General features: G+C 39.0%; 1 protein-coding gene across 2 annotated transcripts in view; it reads right to left on the reverse strand.

The window, feature by feature from the left end:
• Positions 1–20,363, reverse strand: part of SVEP1 (sushi, von Willebrand factor type A, EGF and pentraxin domain containing 1) — a 205,318-nt gene that overhangs the window by 135,921 nt on the left and 49,034 nt on the right. For both annotated transcript variants that reach the window (XM_078436599.2, XM_078436598.2), the window contains exons 4-5: positions 6,793–6,951; positions 5,250–5,429 (exon numbers count right to left, since the gene is read on the reverse strand). In XM_078436599.2, coding sequence (XP_078292725.2) covers positions 5,250–5,429; positions 6,793–6,951 — 339 coding nt within the window. The remainder of the gene's footprint in view (positions 1–5,249; positions 5,430–6,792; positions 6,952–20,363) is intronic.

The raw sequence follows: 20,363 nt of genomic DNA on the forward strand, positions 1-20,363 counted from the left end.
TTGAATGTGCCCATCATGTAAGTAGAATCATTGCTGAGTGCATCAAGGGCATAGAAATATTTTGCCTTCCACAGTTTGGTTTTTACGCAGTGTGACCACCATACGTAACACAATGCCAAGTGCCACGTGGAATTAAAAGGTAAGATAAATCCCTGTGATCAAAATGTATAAAATCTGGAAAGCCTATTTTAAACAACTGCTTTTAGATTTAAAACACTGATGAAATCACTCCAGCTTTCCCACTCAAAATGAAATGGATTCGCAACATCTCTCAAGAGCACTGATAGTAAATTAGAGTTGGTGTTTCATACACATACAAATTATATTGCTTCTCAAATGTTGCTTTCAATAAACTTTGATTGCTCCTCTGAGAAAACAAAGCATATGCAAGGATTCCTAGTTAGCCCTTAAACATTTTATACTCCTTTTCAACCAGGAATGACCATTTAATATCATTCTTAATAGGAACATGTTTATTTATTAGGTTCAATAAAATTTTTTTTTATTTCAACAAGCTGACAAATTGTGCAATAAATGTTTCTTGATTCACATTCATGTCAAAGCAACTTTAAATGCTCATTTGGTGTTTTTAGAAAATAGCAATCGTTTCAAGAATACAGTCTACTAAGAAGTAGACACTGTGAGACCTGCTCTGGTTTTCATTTTAAAGACTAATTAGATTTCCACCCATATAAATAATTCCTGTCAAACCCAAATTGTGATAGCATCTATACTGAAAATAAAATAAATCTGATATTAAGTGTAGGCTTCTTATTGTTGTGTGAGCCATTTTCTGAGGAAACCTGCTATCGCAAAGTTTAATTTACTATGATGTTGTGGCTTAGTTATCATTAGGAAACCACAAAAAAAACCCTTCCTAGTTTAGAAATAAATGTATAATTCAGAGAAAATTGAACAAAAAGTATAAATGCTTTATGATGAGTACAGAGGAGGAAGAAGGCTCAAGCCTATTAAGTATTACTTAACACTATAAAACATTAATGATGCAAAATGAAATTTGTAAAAGGCTTTACATTTTAAACTGCTCTTTCATTTCTGTCTCGATTTCAGGAGGATTTGCAAGAAAGAGATGACATAACTAAAATGATCTGTTCGTACCGTTAGATTTCACCTGGAAATGTAAAATACAACTTTCTCCAGTTATCCGTCCTGAAACAGAAGTGAATCCCAATGCAGCTGTCATATTTCATTGAATGCCAGAGGCCCCATTTGTGAGGCACACCGTTATTTTATGTGCCACTAATAAAGAAACAGTAATATCTATGAAAGGATTTCATGCCACTGACTTTAAGGTACATCTGAGTTTTTAGAGATGTTAAAATATGGGGGAAAGTGTTTTATAATTAATGAAATATGGTATATATTTTCAAAGAACAATATGTCAAGTAACTAAAGTCACAAATGATGCACCGGAGGAAGGGAGAAAATATCTTCATTCGGGACAGCTCTGTACACTGGTAAGTTATGTGGTAGCTTTGGGAATGAAACTAAAGGGATCTTTTAATCTTTGATTAACATTGTTTTGTTTATATTGGAATATCAACTGAAATCACATAAATAAGAACAAGAATGCTCTTTAACAATGTGAATGCATAATGGGAAGTGACGCAGTCCGACCATCAGTATATCTATTTATCAATGGACTTACCAATACATCTATTGATCAAGTTCTTGATCATTCACCAGAGGTATAACTAAGGGTTGAGAAGAAAAGATACATTCTTTGCTCATAAAGAACTCAGTCTAGCAGAGGCGATAGACAAGCTGATTAATAAAAGTTAAGTGTGTTGGTTTGTATTATATCGAGTTGGTTAAGCTGGGGAAACAAGCTGTCAGACTCCCCTTACTATAGGCCAGGCTAGGGTTGGTCAGAAGAAGAACGTGCCCTGGATTTTGGAAAGCAGCCTGGGCCACTGTAGCCAGACACGGTGATGGACAAATGTAGACATGTCCCACGGATCCCAGCTTGTCTTTGCTTGCCTCTATTCCATGTCCCAATTGTTGACTGTGTGGGCCTGAGGAAGCCCAAAGCTTGCTGCCAGGCTCTTGGCTGTGGAACCATGGAGACCTTCTCTAAGACCTCTCAACGCATTTCTCCTTTTCAGTCCCACCCCAGCAGCAGGGCAGGCTTGGTTTCACAGACTGAGTTGGTAGAAACACCTCTGATGCTCCAACTTCTCTTCTAGATCTTCAGTTTGCCTTCAGCTCCTTCCAAAATTGCATAAGGTCCAATTCCTAAAATAAATCCCTCATCCCATGACACTCGTGGTCACTGTGCCTCCTTGACTGAGCCTGACACACAGAGCACAGGCTCTAGAATGAGGGGAGAACGGGTGCGTGGACACACGTACAGAAGTTGAGGTCATCCCATCCAGGCTGAGAAGTCTGATGACAGCAGAGGGTTTATATAGAGAGACAAAGAGCAAATTCAGGGCCATCAGGCACTCAAAGCTGTGGTAACAACTTGTCAAAGGATGGCTTCCCGAGAGGACATGGCCATTTCTTATGGCTTTAGTGTAGGATTTGAGGCTCAGGGTGTAGACTGTGGAGGGTAAAGAGGCAGGGGTTGGACCTTACCCTGAAGGCGTCGTCTACCCGCTTTTCTCACTCTTCTTTGGAAGACCAGTAAGTGGAAAAGTTAAAATGTAATGTTTTCCACCCTCTGCCATGACGTATTTGGAAGAAGGGGTAGTGATTTTACACAGAGCTGATAACTGTTGACTTTATAGGAATATATCTAAGAGGCTTTCTGCGATTAACTTTTTCAGGCATGGGATGTGGCTTTTTTACCATTTGAGACTGCATGACTGAAAATGTCTTTCCTTGGCCTTCCCACATAAAACAGTAGCTGATCTGAGCTCAGAAATCTAGGGTCTGATTCTTTTCTCTCAGACTCCTGGCAACATACCCTTATCTTCTCATATTTAGAATGGCTAATAAGAGGCTCAAGTCTGATTCTCTTTCCTTTGTAGGTAATATTATTTATTTCTAACTGTGAAACAGGCACAATTTTCTATTTTTCCAACACATTCACAAATTTCACTACGATTCTTTCCAGACATGGATCTGTTTTCAATAATTTTTTCTAGCACTCATTAAGTGATTTTAAACTGAATATCAAAGATGTTCGTTGCATATATGTTCAAAATTTCCGCTTGGGGCTATGTTCTCTTTCATTCCACTCTCTCTCTAGGTTCCAAATATGAAAAGAGTCTATTTCCCGGGACTATTCTCATGTCACGTTATCATTTTATATTTTTTTAATCTTTGAAACTCTGCTTTACTTTCAGAAGAGTTTCTTTTTTTAAAAGTTTTAATGTTTTATTTATTTTTGAGAGAGAGAGAGAGAGAACAAGCAGGGGAGCAGCAGAAAGAGAGGGAGACACACGATCTGAAGCAGGCTCCAGGCTCTGAGCTGTCGCACAGAGCCCGACATGGGGCTCAAACACGTAAACTGTGAGATCATGACCCGAGCTGAAGTCGGAGGCTTAACCAACTGAGCCACCCAGGTGCCCCTTTCAGAAGTGTTTCTTGAGTTGATTTTGTTAACTTATTAACTTGGCTTTTAACTACATCTATTCATTGTGTCTGCAGACTTTTATTTCCTCTTAAGAAATCCTTTTGTTTTCAGAGATCTCCTATTTCTTGGAATCCTGGCCTTATTTAAGCACTGTAATTGCCTTAGAATCTCAGTGATTCCATTTGTTTCCCTTTTCTTTCAGGACTCTCTTGTTCAATTTTGCTGATTTCTTCTTATTTTTTTAATGTTTATTATTATTATTATTATTTTTTTTTTTTTTTTTTTTTGAGAGACAGGGAGAGAGCACAAGCAGGGCAGGGGCAGAGACAGAGAAGGAGACACAGAATCCGAAGCAGGCTCTAGGCTCCAAGCTGTCAGCACGGAGCCTGACGTGGGGCTCGAACTCATGAACCGCGAGATCATGACCTGAGCCGAAGTTGGAGGCTTAACTGAGCCACCTCAGCACAGGCGTGCCTCTTCTTTTTTTGTAGGTACACAGAAGAGGACGGGTTGGGACCTGAGTTAAGCAGACTCATACTTGCAGATGGTAAAAACTGGCAGATGATAACCACAGTGGTTGTCTCCTGTGGCTCACAAACGACCTCAGAGCCTGAGTAGGTGGGCTTCCCTTATGAGTGCAAGAGCCAAGAGAAAACTCCTTACCGTACTCCAGTGGGCTGTGTGATGTGGGGTCCCTGGAGCAGTCAAATCCTCAGCAAAGTGTATTGCCAAAGGATGCCTTGGGGGATGTGGTGGGGGGTGAGGTTGCCAGATTTAGCAAAGCAAACAAACAAATGAGGAGATCCGGTTAAATTTGAGTTTTGGAAAATCAACACCTCATTTTTAGTATAAGTCAATCCCACATCTTGCATGGGACTCACTTACACTAAAAGTTGTTGTGTATCTAAAATTCTCGTCTCGCTGGGTGTCCCCTGTATATCATCTGGCAACTCTAGGTAGCGGGTGAATACTGTATTCAGAAGCTTGAAAAGGAGGGATTCTCAAGGCCTTTGGCTTGTTCCCCTCTTTTCTTAGATAGCCGTCTTTTCCAACCCTACTTGTGAAACCTTAGGAAGTTGTGTGTAATAGTTGTAAGAAGAAGGAAAGGAGATCCTACAGATGGCGAGAGTGGAGGTGAACTAAGCTACCATAATATTTGTCTTTTCTCTGTGTGATGTGGGAGCCTCTGCTTCTACTCGAGGTACAGTCCCCATTTCTATTGGCCTGACTAGACTCTGTGATCTCACTTTGGCAAATCCCCACTCTCTACCGCACACTGTCTATTCCAAGCAAAGGCTGGAGACATACAAGTTGGCTCACTGCTCCCACTGCCGGACCCTCATGTGGCTCCCTGAGTCCTCCAATCACATGAGTCCTCAAAGCCCTCATTCTAACCCTCTCCTTGGCACCCTATTTTGGCCGCTTGAAATCTGAGGTTTGGGGTAACCTGTCCATTTCCTTCCCAGGGAGGCCCTTTCTTTGCTCTCTGTCCGTTCATAAAAGAAACATAGAGGGCATAGTTTACGATGATGTGGTCAATTGAACTTAGTAGTTCTGACTTCCAATGTCCCTATAATTTTTTTCTCTTTCTGTGGTCTGTGGTCTATGAAATCAAAAGAAACAAAGAACTTCACTGGTCCATTAAAGGTTAAGTCAAGGAAATCAAGCAAGGCAATCAATAAACAATGTGAACTGGCAGTTTGCATACCTCTGCAGGAGCTCTCTGAACCGGACCACAAACCATTGGGTAGACACAGAAGGATGCTGCTTCCCACGAGGTCAAATCCAGGGTTACATCGGACCCCACAGGCTGCATTGAAGTGGTTGTTGCAAGTGTTCTGGACAAAGTAACCGTTTTCGGGAGGCCTCAGGGCAGGGCAGTGGACAACTAACATTTACAGAAAGAAAATAAAAAAGCAAAATTAGCCTTTTGCCTATGAAACAGCCTCCTTTCCTGTGTTTGTTTAAGAGGACATTTTACACACACAGCTAAATTACCCACATCATTCCAATTTACTGCATCTCAATTTCTAAGTGCATATTTGAAAGAAGAACCCTTACATCTCACTCCTATTAGGTATGTATTTACTTCCAATTTTTTAAACAGACTAAATATATTTTAAGCCCCAAAAATGTTTTATTTTGACATCTATGTGGATATGAAATTTTCTAGTTCTTGATCTTCATAGGTCATAACCTATTTTCCTTCTTTTTTTAATATTTATTTATTTTTGAGAGAGAGACAGGGACAGAGCATTAGAGGCGGAGGGTAGAGAGAGAGAGAGAGAGAGAGAGGGAGACACAGAATCCAAAGCAGGCTCCAGACTCTGAGCTGTCAACACAGAACCCAAAGTGGGGCTTGAACTCACGAACTATGAGATCATGACCTGAGCTGAAGTTGGACGCTTAACCAACTGAGCCTCCCAGGCGCCCCTATTTTCCTCCTTAATTAAGGTGGCGTAAAACAAAGAATAAATTCAACAAAGTATGTTTGCTACAAATCCCAAGAGCCACAGCCTCTTGTACATGTTACAGGCTAATCACACAGTTTTAATTTTTGATATGAATAATATCAAGACACTTTACTCATAAACATATTCTCTTAAATGGATATAAATATCACCAGAGCCCAAACTAGCTCATTTGTTATATTTTTTGTTAAATTTGTGGCTTTTAGATTCATATTTAGATCTTTTTCAAGTACTAAATCTTTCTGGTTTCATAGTTATTGGGGTCTCAGATCTACTTTCTCTGGAGCAAGATATGGGTGTATGTACTGATAAGAAATGCTACTTAATAAAAGCAAAGGGGGGTACCTGGGTGGCTCTGTCAGTAGAGTGTCTGACTTCAGCTCGGGTTATAATCTCACGGTTCATGAGTTCGGGCCCCATGTCAGGCTCTGTGCTGACAGCTCAGAGCCTGGAGCCTGCTTCGGATTCTGCGCGCGCGTGTGTGTGTGTGCGTGCGTGCGTGTGTGTGTGTGTGTCTGCCTCTCCTCCGCTCATCCTGTCTCTCTCTCTCTCTCTCTCAAAAATAAAAAATAAAGCAAACATTAAAAAATATTTTTAAAAAATATAGCCACCTTGGTGCCTATGGTTATAATTAAAAGAAAAAAAAAGAACTTCCCCCAAATAAGATTAGAGAAAGGATTATTAGAGATCATTTAAAATAAAATGGATGGAAATATCAGCATCATTTTTCTTAAGAGATCAGCTTTTGTATTTCCCATTTGCCAAATGTGGGAGGCTTACCTTCACAGGTCTGGCCGGATGCCCGATATCCCTCCTTGCAGACACAGTCTTCCAGGGACGTACTTCCAGGTGGAGAGGTGTGATTTTCATCAGGACACGGAAGGCAAGTGCTGATTCCTCCTGGAGAACCTTCTGGTTTGTATGTCCCTGATGGGCAAGCTGTGGAAGTCCATTTTATATTAATTGATGGTAAGTGATAATTAACATTTTTGAGACTAAGTAGGCAGAAAAAAATCCCAATAATAGCTTTCCATACAAATAATAGTATAATTCAAGCAAGGACAGAAGCAGAGATTCTTTTTTTAAAGAATAATGTAGTTTGTTATTTACAGGTTAGGATGTGGCCTATTCAGTCCCACAATTAGTTACGATTACAACACAACCCAGCATGAGATGCCTGGGCTTATTTGTGGGAAAAACCAAAACAACAACGCATGTTAAGGGACTAAAAGGAATCAGTGATACAGGACATATAAAAATTCTTAATAAATACTGTTGACTCTGTATTCTCCTACCCCCACCTGTGCAGCCCCACCTCCCCTACTACACTCTGGGATCGTCTGCCAGCAGAGGAGAAGAGCCAAATACGCCAAAAACCAAGGAGCCCATTGTTTCTGTTCAAAGCACTTGTCTAAGGATAGAAGAAAAAGAGGGAAATAATCCAACTGATGGGAAATAGGCCCTTTGAAGAAAAAAGAATTATTAAGACCCTGCTGTCCCTGGCTCAGAAAATCAATCTCTCTCTCTCTCTCTCTCTCTCTCTCTCTCTCTCTCTCTCTCTCACACACACACACACACACACACACAGATCAAAAGCAGGATCTAATTGATCTTGCTTCAATTTTACAGACACAGTGCTCTTTACTGACAATGTCACTTTGAATCTGTGACTTACTCTCTGGAGTTACACATCTACTACAAAATAACTCAAAACTGAGTAAGGAAATTGCCAAAAGGTGTCGGCTGGGTGGCTCAGTGGTTAAGCTTCTGACTTCGGCTCAGATCACGATCTCGTGGGTTCGTGGGTTCGTGGGTTTGAGCCTGCATCAGGCTCTGTGCTGACAGCTTGGAGCCTGGAGCCTGCTTTTTTTCCCGTGTCTCCCTCTCTCTCTGCCTCTCCCCTGCTCATGCTCTGTCTCTCCCAAAAATAAATAAACATTAAAAGAAAAAAAAAGGACATTTCCAAAAGAAGGACTTGCAATGCTCAGCTAATTTGATGTAGCACTGTCAAGTACATGTGCAATTATTTAACAATAGTAGCAACAGGGGTGCCTGGGTGGCTCAGCTGGCTAAGTGTCCATCTTCGGCTCAGGTCATGATCTCACACTTCGTGGGTTCGAGCCCCGCATTGGGCTCTGCGCTGACAGCTCAGAGCCTGGAGCCTGCTTTGGATTCTGTGTCCCCCTTTCTCTCTGCCCCTCCCCCGCTCATGCTCTGTCTCCCTCTCTGTCTTTCAAAAATAAACACACATTAAAAAAATAATTTTAAAAATAGTAGAAACAAGTAATATATACTTGTGATACTATTTTATATAAATCATCTCATTTAGTCTACAAAGTATTAGTCAATAGTATTAATAGTGTTATTAATATTTGTATTAATTTTATTAGTATTTTGTCCACCTTAAAGATGAGACAATGGAAGCTTAGAGAGATTTGCTGACTTGAGTGAAGTTACTGAGGAGGTAATACAGCTAGAATTTTTTCTTTAGTAGTTAACATTGGTTTACTACATTTTTATGACAAAAAAATCAAAGTTACATTTATCTTGTTCTTAATTAGCAAGTCACATATTTCTAAATGGTAGCACATTCCTTTACCCTTCCTGTTGTCATTTGTTTAAGCTCTGTTTCTGAGAAGATAAGGTCTGGCTTATTTATTTAAAAAAAAAATATATATATATATGGTTTACAACAAAATTGAGAGGAAGGGTAGAGCTAGAATTTTAAAGTAAATATTTATATGGTATTTACTATGTCCCAGGGACTGTTCTACATATTTTATAAATATTGTCTTTTAATATCTCCTTAAAGACCTATGAAGTAACTAATATTATTAATTTCCTTTTATAGGTGAGAAAACCAAGGCAGTAAGAGATAAATAACTTGCCAAAGTTACACAGTAAGTGGCAAAGCTGAGATTTGAACCTGGATAGTTTGTATCCAGAGTCCAGATTCTTTCTTTTTTTTTTTAATTTTTTTTTCAATGTTTTTAATTTATTTTTGGGACAGAGAGAGACAGAGCATGAATGGGGGAGGGGCAGAGAGAGAGGGAGACACAGAATCAGAAGCAGGCTCCAGGCTCCGAGCCATCAGCCCAGAGCCTGACGTGGGGCTCGAACTCACGGACCGCGAGATCGTGACCTGGCTGAAGTCGGATGCTTAACCGACTGCGCCACCCAGGCGCCCCTAGAGTCCAGATTCTTTACCACTACACTTGCTGTGTCTTAAAACCAGGTCTCTTGGATGCTATCGTCCTTGTTTTAACCACTAGAATAGGCTAAAAATATAAAAGAGACAAGATTCACAATATAATGTAATTATTAGAAAAAAATAACCATGCTTCTGAAATTCTTGATTATATTTAAAAACAGAAGGTAACATTTTTCCATGATATTTAGTAGAAAATTCTAGGACTGGCTAGATCTGTGACAGTATTTAAGACTGAGAGAAACATTATAAAAATAGTTATAATGATATGTGACTTATGAAAAATAGCTCAGCAGAAAGAGAACATTGCAATCAAAGCATCACAGTATTAAATGTCAAATTATTACTGAATTATTCATATTACTGAGTATTTCTTTCTAGAAAAAGTTCAGTAAATATTTGCACCAGTCTTCAAGAAGATGCAAGACAACATGGTCTCCTTTATTTTTTTTATTATTATTATTTTAAAATTTTATTTAAGAGAGAGAGAGAGAGAAAGACAGTGCAAGCAGGAGAGAGGGCCAAAGGGACAAGCAAAGAATCCTAAGCAGGCTCCACACTCAGCACAGAGCCTGACGTGGGGCTTGATCCCATGACCCTGGGATCCTGACCTAAGCCAAAATCAAGAGTGAGATGCTCAACCGACTGAACAATTCAGGCACCCTGAACATGGTCTCCTTTAAACAGAAGTCAGCAGCTGTAGGAGAAAATGATTAAGACGAACACTGAGATGGAGAAGAAAATTCAAACTGTAACAGCAAAATTAAACTTCTTTGAGACAGTAAAAAGAAGCCATAAAATTCCATAACAACAGAACTAAGTACACCTAGGAAAAGTACTAGTTGTGATATTAACACGAGAATATATTCCTTACTTGAAGATTTAGTGCAAAAAAAAAAACAAAAAAAAAACCTCTCAAGTTTCAGGTGAAATTAACAAAAAGTGATTGACACCCAGGATAAAAGAAAAGTATAGCAAGCATCTAGGAAAGAAAAGCAAGCATTTATAAATGCAAAATCAAACTGATATTCCATTTCTCCTGTGCAAAAACAAATGGCAGGAGAAATAATGGAAATAAGATATATAGCTATGTGGAAAAAATATTATCAGCCCCGAATTCTATATCTAGGCAAGCTATTGGTAAATATGAGGAAGAGAAAGACATTCCAGGATATGCATAGCTTCTGGAAATAAAGACACATTTCAGTGACTGAAAAGAAATCAAATTAAAAACTCAAGCATGGGAAAAGTGGTATTTAGCAAACAGCGTGAGATTAAGAAACTAGTAAAACATACAGTAAATCACTAAATATCTTGCTAAAATTGCAAAAATGAAAAAAAATATCAAATAAGGCCCTTTTTAAAAAGAAAGATAGATGATCTGGGGTGCCTAGGTGGCTCAGTCAGTTAAGTGTTTGACTCTTGATCTATAGATCCTGTGGTTTTCCAGCTAAGAAGCAGAATCTCATTTTAGTACCTTTAGTTTTTTAAGTCATGAAGCCATATCTTTATGGGCTGTATTTAGAGGCACAAAGTCTGGAATGTGTGTGTATTCACGTAGTGTACATTTTGTACTTTGAATCACTTTGAAAAGTGTCTCAGAACATGGTTCATGGGATCAAGCCCCACACTGGGCTCTGAGCTGACAGTGCAGAGCCTGCTTGGGATTCTCTCTCTCCCTCTCTCTCTGCCCCTCCTCCTCCTCTTTCTCTTTCTCTCAAAATAAATAAATAAACTTCTTTTAAAAAAGAAAGACATATGATCTAAAGAAGAAAATAATCTGCATAATATAAAGAAGAAAGGTGTAAAATATGAGAGAAATTGGGAGATGAGTGGAAAGAGGAACAAGGGGGGGGTTCTCATTTCTTTTTAGGTACATTGATATGATAAAGCCGAAAGAAATTTGTACCTGAAAAAAACAAGTAACTATGAACAGAAAAAGACTGTATAACCTCCAAATCAGTGGAAGAGGGAAAAAAAACACCAAAGAATACAGATAGAAAAACCCTAGGAAAATAAAAAAAGAATAACAGAAAGAATGAAAAACAGAATAGCATAAACTAACATGACAGAAGAAAACCCAAACACATCAGCTATCATAAATAATATTCATGGACTAATTTAACCCTGTTGATAAGATACACACCTAAAATAAGCCAGACCTACAGGTCAAAAATCATTGGATGTACAAAGATACACTAAATACTTCAAAAACCTATAAATTACTACTTTAAGAAGAAATAGAAACTTAATACATAAAGAGCTTTATCCAATGCATGAAAAGAAAAGAATACTCCAATTGAAAAGTTGACAAAGAACAAGAACTAGAAATTTCCTACAGGAGAAATGAAAATAACCAAAAATCACAGGATAAACAGTTTAACCTCACTCATAATAAAGAAATACATAGTTATGGCTACATTTTAATTTGGCAAAATTTTTAAAGGATGTTGATACTCATTTGCCAGTAAGCATGTGAACATTCTCTCCTTCTCTGTAGGACAACCTGGGGGCAGACGCCAAAACCCTCAAGTGGAACCCTCCTTTTGATAAATCACTTGATTTCTGAGAATATGTCCCAAGTAAAGATGAGTAAAAACATATGTATAATTGTTGTTAACCATTTACACACTCAGCAGTGGCAATAACACAAACGTCAAGAGATGGGGGGTGGGGGGGTTTGTTAAATTCTTATGACAATTCCATCCAATGGAATAGTAGCCATAAAAATACAAGTCTTGACATGGAAAATCATTCAAATTATGTAGCTGAGTGTAAAAAATGCAGGTTTCAAACACTATGTTTTATATGAGCCTTTTGGGCTAATAAATACATATAGGAAACTTCAAGGATATGATTTTTAAGGTTATGTATACATGGTATATATTCATGGTAGAATTACGAGACTTTCAGGTTTACTTTTGTTGATCTAGTATTTTCGAGTTTTGCTACACTGAATAGGTATTACCTGTGCAAAAAGAATTAAAAGTAAATAAAAATTATATGTAAAAGAAAGTCATTGTCTCAAATGCTGTATTTCACAAGGTTACTGGTTCTCTGACCTCGGAGATCACTTTGGTTCCTCCTTCTCCATCTTCTCCAATATCCAAATGGAAACCGTGTTTTTTGGATTTTTCTCTTTCCAAAATCCTCTGCGTTTCCCCCCTCCCTCCATCAGCATTGCCTTATCTTAGATCTGAACTCATTATCTCTCATCCGGGTTTTTACACAGCTCTTTACTGGTCTCTTGGCCTCCATTTCTTCTCTTCATTCCACCATGAATGCTGTGCCTGAAGAGCTTTCTAAAATAGAAATGTGATCAAATCACTTTCTATCTAAAAACTGCACCAACAGGATAAGGCCTTCTCTCTTCACTCTGATCTTCACAGATCTTTGATCTGTCTGTAACATTCCTGTCTGTCTCCTACAAGGGATCAGTGCAATTTCACATCCTGGTTGGAACCTGCTTCAGAATCAAGGAGAGCCTAGTCTTGCATACCTCCTCCATCTCAATTTACTGGACTTGGGAGTTTGAGCAATTACTTAATTTTTCTGAGACTTGGTTTCTTTGTGCGTAACATTAGTAGTATGTCCCTTATAAATTTTGTTGTTAGGATTAGCAGAAATAATGTGAGTAAATGCCTGGCATGTAGTTAGCATTCAGTAAATTTTAGAATAAGGTCTCCAACTCTTAACTTTCTCAACAGATAATTATCCATCTTTTATAGATTTGTTGTGCCTGGTGGGTGCTTGGTGCTTGGAAAATATTACCTCTTTTATCTTCCAGTTAGCTTTGCTTTTGCATAAGCTCTCCTTTGTCTGAGTGAACCGCCAGCACCCTTCATGACTAACTCGTTCTTCACAGCTCCTCTTCTTCAGACAGATTCCATTGCCTTCGTTTCTGTGCCCCCAGAGTACATCATGCTTACCTCTGCTCTGGCACATGTCACACTGTATGTAAAATATGCAGTTGTCTCTTTCTCTCAGTAATATGAACATGCCCTTGTATGTTCAGAGTCTTCCAATTATCTGACCTAGCCATTAGCCATTGCATCGCCTGACCAAGTCACTCAATCAAAGAAGGGCAAGGGCAAACAACTGTGTTGGAAGGTGCAGGGCGGGTTAGTGCGGAAGGAGGACTAAAGTCAAAGAGAATAACAATCAGGTGATGTGAAGGCATTGACCTTGGGGTCAAGACCACCGAGTTGCATGCAACCTTGGCTCTTCTGCTGACAAGGGACAGGGTCACCGGCAAGTGACTTTCTTCTCTTTTCCTACAAACTACAGAAGTTACAACTGATGATGGCCCTGACCTTTTCAATGCTAACATTTGATGATTCTAGAAATAGAATAATACTAGAAAGTAAGTTAAAGAAATCTTCCATAGGAGCAATCAGATTCGGTTTACAGATTCTACAATTTATTTTTAAAATAATATTACATAAAAAGGAAGCAATCTTAACAATATTACTCTCCAAACTGTTTTGAGTAATCAAGAGTTTATAACATTGGAGAACAGTGTTTTGGATAAAAATATCCAAAAGTACATTTGGAAATGTATTGTGAAATTCATAATGATAATGGAAAACAGACTTTAGGAGAACTATTTAAAGGCATTGCACAATTCTAGTGGGAGAGGTGTAATCAACTTCTTTGATACCCAAGGGGGAAAACTCCTCATCTAAAACCAAGCAAAAGTTGAAAATACTAAATAAAACCATGGTTTTAACAAGTTTCACAAGTGATGGTAAAGGGCCAGGTATGTTCTTTTTTTTTTGTCACGAAATGTTTCCTTCCTGGAAATGTACCAAATATTGTTTCTTAATTGCTCTTTTAGTTGTTAAAATAACCACTTTCTCTTTTCAGAAACATCTTGGCAGCTATCAGCTACTATTACTGGCAGTGTGATTCTTGAAATTATCATGTTGTGCTAACATTAGTCTTCTGCTCGGCTGACAGAGGAATCCTTTGACTGATGCAAATTAAAACATCAGCCAGTTTGGAATTTGTAAAATATAAGGGAGCCTCCATTCTCTCTACTCTATCTTATCCACAATATTAAACTGTTAGATGACTAGTTTAGCTAGAATAAACAACATCCGTTATACAGTAACAAATATTTTATAAACTTCCTTCTCACACATAATCTAAGATTAATTTTTTAAAACCGTGATAATTGTTAAGAGCCTCTTTTCCTTGCACAACTCATCTTTAAAGGTTAACGAATTCCTTTAAAGAATATAGTGGTACGGTAGCTACATCAGCTGCATTCAGGCTGTGTGCTACACCACCCCAAGGGTGCCCATTCAGGTAGATGACAGTGCCACCCCGGTTCTGCTCTATCTATGAAGGGCACCAAGCAAATGTCTGGGCTCCCAGAGACAGGTTCTTTATTATTACAACATCATGTTCCTCCTCAACTTTATGGATCTGGTCTGAATAAGGAAAATGTTCCTACAAAGAGTTCTGTTCAAATTTCGAGCACAGGGATCCACCGCCCTAGAAGAGAACCAGTTCTCTTTCCCCATGCCGAGCCAATATTTTCATAACTACAAGACAAGGACGTGGGCATGCATACAAAGAACGACGCTTCTACCAGAGAGCCGAGATCCTTCCGATTTTCATTAATGAATTAGATAAGGAGACTTTTAACTGCCTTGGATGCTGCACAACTGAATCTGTCGTAAACGAATTAGGAGCCTGTCAGTCTCCCTGCCATTGGGTAGCTCATTTGGCTGAAGTGCAGCATATTTGGACTCAACTGAATTCGAGTAACTGTGTGGTGCCAAAGGAGCAAATGGCACACTCGCGGCGGGACGCCATGCTGCAAATAGAAGCACCTGCTCAGACTAGAGAGGAGATTACTGATGGATCAGGACAAGTCTATCAAAAAACAAAAACGAAAAGCCTCAAAAGACTGTCCAAAAGAGGATGCATCAGCAAAGTTATTATTATGTATTAAGAAATGACATATGTCACACACACACACACACACACACACACACACACACACGCTCACACGTAAATACGACCTGGCTGAGTACAGAATACAAGGTCTTTTGGGTTGAAAATTCTGTCTTCTTAATTGTCTTAAGGTGTCTACTGTCTAGACGAGAAATGTGAGATCATCCTAAGTTTTATAATGAAAACTTGGTGGGCAAACACTTTTAGGAGAGGCCACTGGGGATTTTAAAATTATCTTTAACCTTGTTTATTCTTTCTAAAATAGCTAATGACTCAGAATCATATAAAGAAGAAAATAAAATTTACTGTAAGCTAAACCACATTGGTTTAATGTTTGATATTTAAGTTGAATCCAGTTTTTTAGTAATTATAAATAACTTTCATGCAATCATCTTGTTCTCTTATTTCTTTCATCCAGTGAAAATCTTTTCTCTTAAGCAAAATAGTATTAACTTTTCAAACTCATTAGACTATTGTCGAATTACTTTATATTTCTATATTTATATTACTTTATATTTGAATTAAAGTCAAATACTTTATTAGGGCTAAAAGTATATATCTTATTGTACTCTCATGAACACTGGGTATTAACTTTTTTTTAAAATTACTAATTAATCAGGCCATTTTGGAGCCTGCGGAGGCCTGCTGGGAACAGGACTCCTAAAATGACAAACATGTCTGGAAGGCTGTGGTCCGAGGCCATTTTTGCTGGGAGCACACAGTTCTTAAAGTTGAAGGTGTTTATGCTCGAGATGAAACCGAATTCTATTTAGGCAAGAGATGTGCTTATGTGTGCAAAACAAAGAACAACACAGTGACTCCTGGTGGCAAACCGATAAAAACCAGAGTAATCTGGGGAAAAGTAACTTCTGTGCATGGAAAACAGTGGCATGGCTCATGCCAGATTACAAAGCGTCTTCCTGCTAAGGCCATGGCCACAGAATCCGTGTGATGCTGTACCCCTCACGGATTTAAACTTACTGAAAAGTAAATATAGGTGTAGATTTGTTCTCTTATTAAAAAATAAAATAACCAATTAATCAATTATCTAAAAGTGAAATCCTATGAGTTTCAGTGCAACAGGGTTTCACCTTGAACTTAGGGTGGATCTACCCCTGAGATTCAAATATGTGTAGGTCTATTGCTTGAAGAACGTGAGAACGTTTTGGGAGAAAACACCATCCATGGAAGGGGTGATATTCAAAATATTACAACTCAGTGGCACGACCACTGATCACTGACAAGAGACATTAGCTGTAGCATCATGCAGAATTCTGCAGGCCCACCCATCTGCCAGATGTTGCCTCTACAGGTGCTGGACCATGGGATAGGTGCCAGTGACCCTGGAAAAGGGGTTAGATCAGTGAAGGAAAATTCAAGAGACTTAGGGCAGTAGCCGTTTACCAATCAGTACATAAGTATTTCAATATCTCAACAACTTTTACAACTGGACTAATGCATAGCTGCTGAATATTAGCCTTTCCTAAGGAAAGAGAGCAGTGGTGCAAGTTGAATCTAAGAACAACTTTGGCAGTAAGAAAGGAAGAAAGCTCTGAGTATAGTTTTGTGTTTCCCTGTGGTCGATAAGGAGTGGTAAGTGACGAGTAAAGTCTGAGGCCACACTCGCCTTCAATAAGGCTTTAAGATCTTTGGTAGTTTGGAAATGTGTTTACCTGTTGTTTTCCATGCTCACTGTTGTTACACTAATTATACCTAATTATTTTATGATATGATTGATTCTGTAACCTCCATACATACAACTCTTGTTCTAGGTTACATTCAGTGATTTCTGTCCACAGATGCCGAATTAATATTCCTGTAACATCGTTCTGAACATGCCACTTTCCTGCTCAAAAATCTTCAATGTCTTGCAGTTGTCACTTAACCAAAGGCCATCTCTGTAGCATGGAATTCAAGCCCGAGTACAGTCTAGTTCCTACTCCCTACCTTTCTTGCTCTGAACCCCACTATGTTCACAGATGTAGCCCGTTCATCCATCCATACAAGCTATCACCAGTCCCCGTCACGGGTCTGTACTTTCTGTTCTCCACAGTGGTATCTCCTATTTCTAACTGTCCAAGTCCTATCATTCAAACCCGGTGAAAATCCCATCACCTTCATAACTAAATATTTTCAGAACAGTGATAGCCTTTTGTGTATCATACATGTCACAGCATTTTAATTTTCATTCAATCTCAGTTGCTTAGAACCGGATCAGCTATAACACTTTGTTCATGACACACATCCTGACTTCTTTACAGTTATAGCTCCATTTCATGATAAGCTACTTTAAGGCAAGTTTGGGGCAATAATCATATCTTCCAAAATATCTAAAAGATATTTGACAGTTAAAGGAGTCAATGGATAGACTGAAATGATTTCCTTCTGGAGTTTCCATAAAACCCTTATTCCACCTGGCATTCATTCTGATAATCTGTGTGGTCCAGTCACTGCACCTTGAAGTAGTCCGCTCATGAAGCAATATTTTTCCTTCTGTATTCCCATGTTAAAATGTTTGGATTATTTTCTGAATAATCTGTGTGTAAATAAAATTGCAAGTTTCACTGTGTCATCACCTTTCTCCCATGTCATCCATTAAAGCAGGGTGTGGTGCGAAGGACCAAGTGCAGAATCCTTGGATGAGAATTCTGCTAATTATTATTGGCTCTGACACTGTCTGCCCTTCTCTAAGTTATATAACCAATTGAAGACCTTGTTTTGCCATCATGACACGATGGGTGATCATGTTTGTAAAATTTCATGACCCTCTGTAGAGATGAAAAGGGTATGACAGGTAATGGGCTACAGGGGACAGGGAATAACACAGAACTCCGTCTGTACCCTTACAGTCATTCCACTTTGACACAGATGATTAAGAGGGGTAAAGTGCCATGTTATATGACAACACATAAGAGAGACACTACCTAGACTCGAAGCAGGGGTGGGGTGATCAGGTAAGCTTTGTTGGTCAAAGCGATCTCAGAGCGAGACCGGATGAACCATGCACACCAGTGAGAAGTGTAGACGGAGGGCGATGGCATTCAAAACAGAGGCATCGCCACGTGCGGGCCCAGGGGCAAGAGAGAGCATGCCTGAAAATACACGTGTTCACTCTGCCTGGAGTACAGAGAGGCCAGAAAAGAGAGTGAGTGCCAAAACCATGAAGGTTGGGTAGGCCACATTCGAAAGCTAGGAGTTTATCCTTAGAACAGTAAGAACAATGACAATGTTTAAGTTAAGGTACGTGACAAGATCACTTTGAGTGACTTCTGGAGACTTATTCTGAAGGACCGTAACATTTCATTCTCAGACACATGGCATGATTCAGTCACTTCCATTTTTCCCTATATGTAAGGATCGTTTAAGAACTTTGAGCTTTGATGAATGGTTTTTTTTTCTCTTTTGCTTAACTGCAAAAAATCAAGATTTTCTCTATAGCTTTGTCTAAAATTGTTAGCCCTTATTTATTGATCTTTATTTTTTTTTCCATTTCACTTTTGATTTCAATAGAAACAAAGTCATCACTGGGTATAATATGTGGGAAAACTGATACCGCTGTGCTTCCACAAAAGGTGTCCCTAAGTAAGTTAACACATAAAAAGTAAAACCACAGTCGGACTGATACAACCAACATGGAAAAACCTGTCCCTAGAGAAGATCTGATGCACACAAAAAGCAGAGGAATCTGTTTCTGAGAAGAGGGAGTAGGTGCACTTTTTCTCAGTCTTCCTAGTGGTACAACTAAAACCTCTGAATGTTACATATAAAATAAACATAAAATGACACTGATACAAAGGCAGACCAGCTAGGGACCTTGAGAACCAAAGCCCAACATGGCAGTGAGTCCCTTGGGCTTCCTTTTACCTCACATATCCCAGACTTAGGGCTACAGAAGCTGGCAATCCAAAACACCAATGGGAATGGACAAAAAAAACCCCAAAACAACAAAATACTGCTCTCTCCAGCCAAAGGATGAAGAAACAGACGCCTTGCAACTTAGGACACTTTTAGACAAGAGCCACTCAACTCCTCTACTCCAGCCAAACATCACACACACAAAAATATAAATATAAATATAAATATAAATATAAATATAAATATAAATATAAATATAAATATAAATATAAATGAAATAAAATGAAATAAAATGAAATAAATAAAATAAAATAAAATAAAATAAAATAAAATAAAATAAAATAAAATAAAAACTGTGGCCCAATGCAGCCATACCAGGCAGAGACCAAGTCTAGATTTCTACTCTTACAAAGCTCTAGCAAGGCACCCCAACGCCTCTGCAGGTGGTATCAGAGAAGGTCAAGTAGTCTTTCACACCAGTGGAGACCACAGAGGTGAGCACTGTCTCTCACTTCCACACCCACCAGAAAGTAGCAAAGGGTCTTTCCTCTGCCCCCTGCAGTGCTGTCAAAGCCAGCCCGTGGAGAGTCAGAACTTTCATCACCACCAAGCAGCAAGGAGGTCCCCTCTTTGTAGTGACTGGGGAGCAATAAGGAGGCCCTCCTAGAGCCAGAAATCCCATCTGCAGCCAGCAGTAATGAGAATCCCCTCACACACATTCATATCAGGGTCACTAGTAGCAAAATGAGGAATGCAGATATCTATGTTCACTTGGCAGGCATAAGGCAATGCTCATCATCCCTTTCTCTGCTGAGCGAATGATTATTTAACATTCTTGAAATGACAAACTTATAGAAATGGAGAACAGATTAGCATTTGCAAGAGGTCAAAGTGAGGGCAACTAGGAGTAGAAGGGAAGTGTTGGGGCTCTACAAGAGCATATTATGAATCCTTGTGGTGGTGGGGCTGTTGCGTATCCTGACTACATCCATGTCAGTATCTGCACTGTGATATTAACTATAGTTTTGCAAGATGCTACCACTGAGAGAAACTAGGAAAATGATATAGGGGATTGCTCTGTATTATTTCTTTTTTTTCTTTTCTTTTTTTAAATGTTTATTTATGTTTTTGAGAGAGAGAGTATGAGTAGGGGAGGGGCACAGAAAGGGAGACAGAGAATCCAAAGCAAGCTCTGAGCTGTCAGTGCAAAGGCAGACGTGAGGCTCAAACTCATGAACTATGAGATCATGGCCTGAGCTGAAGTCAGGTGCTTAACAGACTGTGCCACCCAGGCACCCTATTCTTTATTATTTCTTTAAATAGT

Source organism: Panthera onca, chromosome D4 (genome assembly GCF_046562875.1).
Source record: "Panthera onca isolate mPanOnc1 chromosome D4, mPanOnc1 haplotype 2, whole genome shotgun sequence".
Lineage (NCBI taxonomy): Eukaryota > Metazoa > Chordata > Mammalia > Carnivora > Felidae > Panthera > Panthera onca.